This window comes from Carlito syrichta, unplaced genomic scaffold, assembly GCF_000164805.1.
Source record: "Carlito syrichta isolate Samal-C Ts95f unplaced genomic scaffold, Tarsius_syrichta-2.0.1 Scaffold301812, whole genome shotgun sequence".
Taxonomy (NCBI): domain Eukaryota; kingdom Metazoa; phylum Chordata; class Mammalia; order Primates; family Tarsiidae; genus Carlito; species Carlito syrichta.
Window position 1 is genome coordinate 59,038 of NW_007245908.1, and position 10,127 is coordinate 69,164.

General features: G+C 48.6%; 1 protein-coding gene and 1 pseudogene across 2 annotated transcripts in view; one reads left to right on the forward strand and one right to left on the reverse strand.

Annotated features, from left to right (window-relative positions):
- Nucleotides 1–10,127, reverse strand: part of SH3PXD2B (SH3 and PX domains 2B) — a 63,348-nt gene that overhangs the window by 21,184 nt on the left and 32,037 nt on the right. Inside the window, exon 5 of the mRNA XM_021711013.1 lies at nt 5,329–5,354. Coding sequence (XP_021566688.1) covers nt 5,329–5,354 — 26 coding nt within the window. The remainder of the gene's footprint in view (nt 1–5,328; nt 5,355–10,127) is intronic.
- On the forward strand, nt 9,645–9,981 carry LOC103257592 (annotated as a pseudogene). Its single transcript, XR_002481819.1, has one exon. The product of XR_002481819.1 is annotated as a high mobility group protein HMG-I/HMG-Y-like (transcript).

Below are 10,127 nucleotides of genomic sequence, written 5' to 3' on the forward strand. Positions count from 1 at the left end.
GCCTCGACCTGCTGGGCTCTGGTGATCCTTCCACCTCAGCCTTCCAAGTAGCTCGAACTAAAGGTGCACACTACCACGCCCAGCTAATTTTTTTGATTTATTGTAGAGATGAGGTCTCACCAAGTTGCCCAGGTGGGTCTCAAGCCTGCGGGCTCAGGCAATCCACTCACCTCAGCCTCCCAAAGCACAGGATTACAGACTGAGCCACTAAGCCACCGAGCCCAGCTCGCATGTCTTTTCCTAGTTCTGTTAGGTGGCATATCGCTGGGAACTCGAAATTGGCCAAGGTGGGAGTATTTATATTTACATCATGGAAATTGGCAACAGCTATACAGCAGGGCTTTCCGCCACAGAGTTGGCTGTGTAGAGCAGAGCAGCAGGACAGGAGCACTGGGTCCCTGTGACCATTGGGTGTTATCTCCCTCCTGGACAACCTGAGGGGCTTGAACTAAGAGGAAAACAACGTTACATGGTTTGAGCCACAATTATTTGGGATTTTCTGCCCCTTGCAGCCAAACCTCATTCCCCTGTATACCTTTGGTTACTAAGCGCTGGCATCTCCTCCCCTCTCCTCCAGGTTCCTGGCTCAAGCAGCATCTGGTCAGTGAGCCTTCCCCAACTGCCTGGCACTGTCTCACCTGGATTCATTTCTTGCAGAGGGCTTAAAAAAGCATTGTCATCATAGATTTTGCATACTTACTTGACTCCTTGTTGTCCATGTTTCTATCTAGACTAGAAGTCCCATGAGGGCACGGACAGTCTCTTGTCTACGGCTGCACTCACATGGCCAAAAGGCTCAAAGGCTGTGATGTGCTCTAGTGTGAGGGAGTTAAGAATGCTATTTTTGGCCAGATGCGGTGGCTCATGCCTGTAATCACAGCACTTTAGGAGGTGGAGGTGAGAGAATTTCCTGAGTCCAGGGGTTCAAGATCAGCCCAGGCAACTTGGCGAGACCTCGTTTCTACAATAAATCAAAAAATTAGCCGGGCATGGTGGCATGTGCCTGTGGTTCCAGTTACGTGGAAGGCTGAGGCAGAAGGATCACCTGATCCCAGCAGGTCAAGGCTGTGGTGACTGTGAGCATACCACTGTACTCCAATCTAGACGACAGTGAGACTCCAACTCAAAAACAAAACAAAACAAAACTTTTTTTTATAGAGTTATTATGGAGGAGAAGGAAAGGTTGGGCATGGTGGCTCACACTGTAATCCCATCACTTTGGGAGGACAAGAATGGAGGACTGCTTGAGCCCAGGAGTTTGAAACCAGCCTGGGCAACATAGTGCAACCCTATCTTTACAAAAAATTTAAAAAATTAGCCGAGTATGGTGGCACATGCCTGGAGTCCCTGCTACTTGGGAGGCTGAGATGGAAGGTTTGCCTGAGCCCAGGAGGTAGAGGTTTCCATGAGCCGTGATTGTGTCACCGCACTCCAGTCTGGGTGACAGAGAGACAGATACAAAGTGAGACTCTGACTCAAAACAAAACAAAAAAACCCAAACAAACATAAAAAAGAAGTTTAAGGAAAGAATGAGAAAGAATTATTATTGATGACAGAGACTGCACATGGTCTACAATACCTAAAATATTTACTACCTGGTCCTTTAGAGAAAAAGTTTGTCAACTTTTGGCCTAGAACATGGACAGCAGCTGTGAGAGCTCAGTACATATTTGAATGAAAGAATGAACATTTTGAAACTCAGCTTTAAATGACTCCTACTGTAGGAAGAGCTAAAATGCCTTCCCTCACATTTTATCTTGTTTATACAGCTGTCTTTTCTACCAGGCTGTAAGAATATTTCCCACCTGGGGTCCTAGAGCACTGCAAGGCACACAGTAGGTACTTAATGAATATTGAATGGATGACTGTGTTCGTCTTGCTCACTCTGCATCCAGCACAGGTGCTCAACAGACATTTGTGGAATGAATGAACAAGGACGGGTGGAGACTTCTAGAAACCCTTCCTGCTCTGCACAGGCTCCCGCCTCTTCTTGGGAGTACATGGTATGGGCACCTGTCCATCTTATGGGTGACTCCTTGCTGAGGCTTTGGTCAAGTGAGGGTCTTAAGATGGGTTACTGTCCACAAAGTTCAATTCCTGCCAGCCAGTTTCCACACCAGATGGTGGCACAGTTGTGCCACATACAGTTCTTGGGATTCTGACGGATGCCCTGGTCTACTCATTTCTGCACTAACTCTCTCAGTCTGTCTGCCAATGGGATCTGGCAAAACTATGAGCAGCAACAGAACGACAGAATCAGGGAATCACGGGATTTGCTGTGAGCAAGACAAGAAGCCAGGAAATGAGGAGGGCCGAGAGCTCTGGGCTGGGACGCTGGGCTGGCTGAGGCAGAGTAGGGACTGGCACGGGGCTCAGGGCTGGCACTTCCTGCAAGACTCGCTCCCAGCCAGGTCCAGACTACAATCTTGCTATTTTTCCATGGCAGTAGTGTTTAGACTGTAGTTCTCTGCCATGAAGTGGTTCACAGAAGAGTGCAAGGAGTTGATTTTTCAGCACCAGTTCTTTCAGAGCAATTTGCTTTCATTTTACTCAGAGCATTCAACTTACCAAAACTGATTAAAACAGTTCATTTGTTTAATCTACCAGATCAAACCAGGCTTTGGGCCATTTAGCGGTGAAATGAAGACACCTACTGGTAGAGTATAACATTGCAGCCAAGCTCTATAATGCATCATAATTGCAATACCTAAAAGTTGAGGCAGGCAGCTAAGTTTGAGGAGTTGTCAAATGTGAAACCAAGGGATTACTGGGTAAGGAATAACATTCTTGTGGCCCAGCAGAAAATATCAGAGAAGAAAGAGTTCAGCAGAAAGGAAGGAATCTAACAACGGAAGGGAGATTTTGTTATGAAGTACCACAGAATATTCTCAAGCGGTAGAGTGCCTAATTTACTGCAGACGTTTTCTATGTGGGTATGTTTTCTTCATGATGACATGTCTTGAATTTTAAAAGTGATGAGTAAAGTGGAATTTTCCTTCCAGAAATTCACTACACTGCCAATCTTGCTAGAAGAGTCAGTAAACAAGAGAATACTTAAGTAGAAGGTAGAAAAATCAGGAAGATATTACTCAAATAATTGATGATCTGCTGAATTTTGGTGAGAGGCTTTTTATCTTTAGGATGAGCAGAATATGAAACCGCATTAGCCAAAGTGTGCAGGAACTCACCAGCCAGTCATGACTGGGAGATCCTAGAGACAAACAAGCGTTTTCCAACTTGGAATTTTGGCACAGAAATCTCAAGAGTTCGTCTGTTTAACCTTAAATTTAGCCCTTTAAAATTCAATCAAAAGGGCGGATTCTAAAATAAAGGAAGTGCTCATGGGTCAGATAAAAAATAAGGCTAATCCCAGCATGAGTTCTTAGTTTGAATGAAGAAAGATGCCATTTTCCACCCATGTGGCCTATAAATAGACCCATCTCCATCACTGCAGTTGTGAATGATGTCACAGAGATCACCGCAAATTAAAGCTTCTTCTCTCTTTTTCAGACAAGTCCCTTCATCAAGTCTGTTCTGACCGGACACTATTGTTTTTCACAAACTAGGGCTGTCTCTTTCCTCTCTTGCCTCCCCTCCTACACCCATTCCTTCCATAGAAAGTCTCTGCACACTCAAAACCAGGAGCCCTGCCAACCCAGTGTGGCAGCTCTTCTCTCTGCTCTTTTCTAAGAAACATATAATTATCCTGGAGCTCAAGAACTATTTGCAGCTTTAGCAGGATACCATGGCTCTGGCCAGTACCTATTAAACTAGAAAGTAGAGCTGTAAACAGGCTGCCTGGGAAAAGGCCAAAGGTGAGTTGAGATGCCACACCTTGAGGCAGAGAGGTCTAGTTCTCCCTACTCTTCCCTCCAAGGACGGCCTTGGGGCCCTTACCTAGGGGCAGAAGAGGTACTGGAGCTTTTGAATTTGGAATTGCTATGGATGCTGGTCAGAGACACCCATGTGCTGTTAGTACTATCAGAAATAAAAACTCCCACACATATATACTTGCAATGTGCCAGGTACTGTTCTCAGTGCTTTACATATATTATTAAAATCTATAAAGATCCACCAAGGCAGATGGCTGTGACTATCCCTGTTTTACAGATGAGGAAACTGAGGCACATGAGGGACGACATCCTTTTTTACTTCTGGGATCTCTGCTTGTGCCATCCTCCCGTTGTCCTCCTCCTCATCAACCACCTCAAACCTTCTGGCAACCTAGGAAATTATATAACTCAGAGTTATGGAATTTTGGAAGACCATATTGGTTCCAGGTGTGGCATGGGCCAGGATCTTTGGAGATGTGGGGATAATCTTGAGTGGCAAGAACAAAAGTTAGGCCATTATTAATCTAAATTTATAAACCCCAGGAGAAAATGCTATCATTCTTGTGTACATACCCAATTTCTCAACTTTTCTTTCTCCATGACTGCTTTGGATGGGAGAGCTGTGTCATCTCAGGAGTGGAACGATTGTCAGAAAGGAAGATGACTTACTTGAGGGAGAGTGGTAGTGAGCATAGGAATTGCTAACCTTGCCCCATCGTTGCTAAGAATGGAGCTGGGACCTGGTGCCTAGGCCGTTAAACAGACCAGGACCAAATCTACTGCAGTGTCACCTCCCAGTCCATGTCCCAGTTGTCCCCCAGCCCTGAGTGCCCCCCACTGCACAGAAAGCTCCTGCTCATTCTTCAAGACCCAGGGCTCTTCCTTTCTCACCCCTTGCCATTCTCCCTGAGAATGTTCTTAGTTCTTAGCCTCCACATTACTCTGTATAAAGAGGAACAAAGGCATTGAATACCTTACTGCAGGGTTAGGAAGAGGTCTATCTCTCCTCCACAAAGGCATTCTCAGGGAAAGACATCACATCTTATCCACTTGCTAGTTTTTGGTATAGGATGAAATAATCTTGAATCCTATCTTTGAGAACAGGATGGGGTACCAATCAATCAATCAAGCATTAACCCACCCATCCACCCACCTATCCATCCATCCATGCATCTATCCATCCACCCACCGACCCATTCATCCATCCATCCATCTATCCACCGACCCATCCGTCGATCCATCCATCCATCCACCCACCTGCCCACTGACTCATCCACCTGTCCACCCACCCACTGACCTACCCATCCATCCACCTACCCACCCACCAACCCATCCATCCATCCATCCATCCATCCATCCATCCATCCATCCATCCATCCATCCACCCACCCACCCATCCACCCCCAGAGTGGAGCCCAGAGTCTGGCACACAGTAGGTACTCAGTAGGAATGTGCTGAACACTGAATGAAGAGAAGAAATAAAAAATATTCTTACCAGATTTCTTTTTCCCAATGTGCTCCCTGTATAGGAAAGAAAGGGGGTGGGAAAGAGGCATGATCAGCACTTGTCACATATTGGCGTGAATTACTCAGCCAGAAAACCGAAAGTCTCTAACCCACAACATAGCCAGTGGGTGAATAAAATCTGAGCCAACCAGGGACCCGGGCTTCATAAGAAAGATAGAACTCCTCTTTGATATCTCCCCCTGCTTAAGTGCTCCAGTACCCTATGGACCTGTGTCACCACTTATTAGCAGAGTGAGGCCCTGGCCAGGAGTTGAAGGGGACGATACAGCCTGGAGACAGGAGTAAGGCCCCCACACTGTACCGAGCTTGACACCCACCTTGACAGGCAAAAAGGTCCCTTCTCCCCCATCTTGGAGGTCCCCTGCATTGTGGACATGGAGCACAAAGCACTCGGCAGTTCATGGTATGAGGAACACACTGACACCGGAAAGAAGTCTGAACAGCAGTGGACATAGCACATCGCCCCAGCGGTGACATGGGGACACACTATGGGCTAGAATTCGGGGAAGAATAACTCCCTTACATTTGTGGGCCATGTCAGAGTTTATAAACACCATGGTACTACAAATGTAATACTACAAACTGGGGCTTCCAAAGTGCTTTTTGTTTTTTGAGTTGAGGTCTCACTCTGTTGCTCAGGCTGGAGCACAGTGGCATGATCACAGCTCACCGCAGCCTCAACCAAAGTGCACCACTTTGCCCGGCTAATCTTTTGATTTTTGTGATCCTCCTGCCTCGGCCTCCCAAAGTGCTGGGATTATAGGTGTGAGCCACTGCATCCAGCAGTATTTGAGCATTTTCTTTCTTTTTTTTGAGTCAGAATCTCACTCTGTTGCCCAGGTTGGAGTGCAGTGGCATGCTCATGGTCACCGCAGCCTCGACCTGCAGGGCTCAGGTGATCCTTCTGCCTCAGCCTGCCAAGTAGTTGGAACTACACGCATGCTCTACCACACCCAGTTTGTTTTTTATTCATTGTAGAGAAGAGGTCTCACCAAGTTGTCCAGGCTGGTCTCAAACCCCTGAGCTCAAGCAATTCTCTCGCCTTGGCCTCCCAAAGTCCTGGGATTACAGGCTTGAGCAACCATATCTGGCCTTGAGTACTTTCTTTGGAGAAATGTCATTCAGTGTTGGGACTTTTAAGCATCATGTAATAACACTCAGGACAGCCTTAGGAGAGTCAGGGAGTTCAGTCAAGCCCAGGAGCCTGGGGCCGCACTCCTCCCATGTGTCTGAGAGGAGAGGGGGTGATGGCGATGTCCTCAAGCCAGGCATTAAGTCAGCGAGTCTGTCCTTTACAGCCCTTGTGTGGGGAAGGGCAAAGGTAAGGGCGGAACATCCCAGCTCACCTCTACCGGCACTCACTTGGTCCTGGTCACAATGACCTGACTCCCTGTCTCCTCATACAACCTTCTGTGGGTCACTCACAGATGGAGGCATTGCGGCCCAGAGGGACTGAGTGCTTTGTCCAAGATTGGACCCCAAGAAGTATGGCTGAAGGAGGCTCTCCTGACTACTGCCCCGGATTGTCCTGTGGGTGAAGGTTCCCTCCTAGCAGCTGCTCTGAGATGCACTAACCAAGGTCCCTCCAGGCTGCTTCTAGAGAGCACCAGCTGCCAGAGCTGCCATCCAGACCTGTGCCCTGAGGCACAGACTGGGCTACTTCAAGACTGGGCTCCTACTGGGCTATACATCTGGCTATTGGCTTCCACTGTCCCAAGTGGAGTGGGCAGGGGCAGCAGGGGGCTCTCGGGGTCTGGCAGCAGCTGCATCCAACGGCTCAAGCAGGTGTTGCATCATCTCCTCAGTGTGACCTGGGGTGCCCTAAGCCTTCCTCCTCATGGCAGCCACACCCTCCTCCACATGCTCCATCTTGGATATGAGCTTCAGGATCCCGACCAAGAGACACCCCACTTACCTAGCCGTCCCCGTCAAGTCACCCCTAAACCAGCTGCCAGGGCTCAGCTGAGACTGCTGGCTAAGACCTCAGAGCCAACCCTTGGGCCCTCGGCAACCTCGCACCTTCCATCCTTCCAAAGACAGGAAGACGTCACCACACTATTAGGGAAGTCCCCACTTTGTTGCCAGACACAGTCCCTTGTGGGCGGGATGTTGCTTAACCCTCACGACCAAGATGTGCCAAGTGAGCTGTGTCCATCTCACAGTAGAAACTAGTTCAGAGAAGCCAGTCATTTGTCCAAGGTCACACAGCTGGGAAGGGATGGAGAGATCTGAACCTTCCTCTGCTCAGGTAGCCTCTTGGAACCAGAGGCAACCCTCTGACGCGGAGCTGAGGAGTTTCCCTCAGCTGCTCTCTGGCATAGTCTGGAAGACCACAAGGACTAAGACAGTGGTTGGGCAACTTTCCCCGATGAGGGTCTACCAAGCTGGGTATCTTGGTCAGCTCTCTTTTTTATTTTTATTTTTCTTACTCTGTCACCCAGGCTGGAGTGCATTGTCATGCTCACAGCCACCGCAGCCTTGGCCTGTTGGGCTTAGGTGATCTTTCTGCCTCAGCCTTCCAAGTAGCTGGAATGATAGGCGTGTGCCACCATGCCCAGCTAATTTTTGACTTATTATAGAGATGCAGTCTCGCTATGTTGCTCAGGCTGGTCTTGAACCCCTGAGCTCAGGCAATCCTCTTGCCTCCACCTCCCCAAGAGCTGGGGTTATAGGCATGAGCCACGGCACATGGCCTTGGTCAACTCTTAAGAGGTGACGCTGGAACAGAAACAGCAATGTTTGGGCACCAGAGAGAAACACGACCCTGGATGACACATCCCGAGCCACTGGCATATTCTGAGAAAGTTTCCCTATGGCAGTCGTTCAGTCCTCATGTCACCCCAGAGAGTACTGCCATTCCTAACTCACAATGGAGGAAGCCTAGAGGCAGTGTGAGGGACACCCATGAGTAGTGGAGGCAGGACTTGAACTCAGGGATACCAGATTTCAAACCCAGGCTTTTTTCTGTCAAGTAAGCCTTGGCATCCCTTGTGGGGCTGAGCTTAGGTTCAGACTCAGGCAGACCTGGGGAACACTCACCTCCACCTCTTCCAAACTGTATGTCTCTTTACTATTCTTTTATTAAAAGTCTCTTCGGCTGGATGGGGTGGCTCATGCTTGTAACCCCAGCACTTTGGGAGGCTGAGGCGAGAGGATTGCTTGAGCCCAGTTCAAGACCAACCTGGGCAACTTAGCAAAACCTCATCTCTACCACACACAAAAAAATTAGCTGGGTGTGGTGGCATGACCTGTAGTCTCAGCTACTCGGGAGGCTGAGGTGGAAGGATCACCTGAGCCCAGGAGGTAGAGGCTGCTGTAAGCTGTGATCGTGCCACTGCACTCCAGTCCGGGAAACAGCGTGAAATTCCCAGCCACCAAAAATAAAATATCTTATTCTTGTTCATCTAAAATGGGAATGACAGCTTTTAATCCAGCAGCTCTGTGAGAGAAGGGCATGGAAACAGAACAGGACAAGCTCCAGTCTTTGTTCCACCTTGACTGGAAACTATAACTGAAGACAGGGGCTATGAGCCCAGATGGTAGTTCATCCCTGCCAGCCCAGGGGGACATGGACGAAGAGGCTTTGAGAATATTACATGTCTTTCGTGAACACAATAAAAGCCAGGAAATGTTTACCAGACACAAATGCTAAAAACACCAAGCACAGAATCGTTAGCCAGCAGGGGCTAAATACCCAGTATTACTGGGTTTGTATTTATTCTGTAGCTTCCTTTTGATTTTTAAATTTTGTACATTTAACTTTTTGTTATGAAATCCATGGAACTAAACCGTCTCACGGAAATTTCAATGAAATTGTGGCTTAGATACTGTTAGTAGATGACAGTGTTCAAGGAAAAGCTCTGTGTTGACAAAAAAAAAAATTTGTACATTTAAATTTGTCTCCTATAGCTGGCAAGATGTTCCCTTGTGATGTTCTGATTCAAAGGGTCACTGCCATCTCTTACAACACTTACTCCGTGTGTTCACTAAGATAAGCTGTATTTACTAACACTGTGCTCATCACAGGACACGGTGTTTATCGGAATTTATTGCAGAAAGCCAAATCTGTGTGTCAAGTCGAGCCACTAGACCTGACTGAGTCACAAAGAGAGAGGTCTGGGGCCTTCTAACTCGCTTCTGGATGTCACTGTGTGTGTCTATACATGGCCCAGCTTCACTTGTTGCAATTCTTTCTCCTCACAAGTCTACTTAAAAAATAAGTATCCCTCTAATTGGGACTCCGAGTCGGGGCTATTTCTGGCACTGGCGCGGCTCCAAGAAGGCCATTCCAGCCATCACTCTCCCACCTGCTTCAGAGAAAGGAAGATGAGTGAGTCTAGCTTGAAGTCTAGCCAGCCCTTGGCCTCCAAGCAGAAAAAGGACGGCACCGAGAAGTGAGGCCGGGGCAGGCTGTGCAAGCAGCCTCCGAAGGAGGCCAGCGAAGTGCCAACACCTAAGAGACCTCGGGGCCGACCAAAGGGAAGCAAAAACAAGGGTGCTGCCAAGATCCGGAAAACCACCACAGCTCCAGGAAGAAAACCAAGGGGCAGACCCAAAAAACTGGAGAAGGAGGAAGAGGAGTCCTCGCATCTCGCAGGAGTCCTCGGAGGAGGAGCAGTGACTGACCGTGCGTGCCGCCTGCTCCCCCGCGGGGGGGCCGCATCCTTCTGGGACTGGACAGCTTCGCTCCACTCCCACCACCCCGTCCTTCCCCCAGGCCCACTGTTACCACGCCTCAGTGCCAGCCCTCCCCCCCCACCTGTGCCC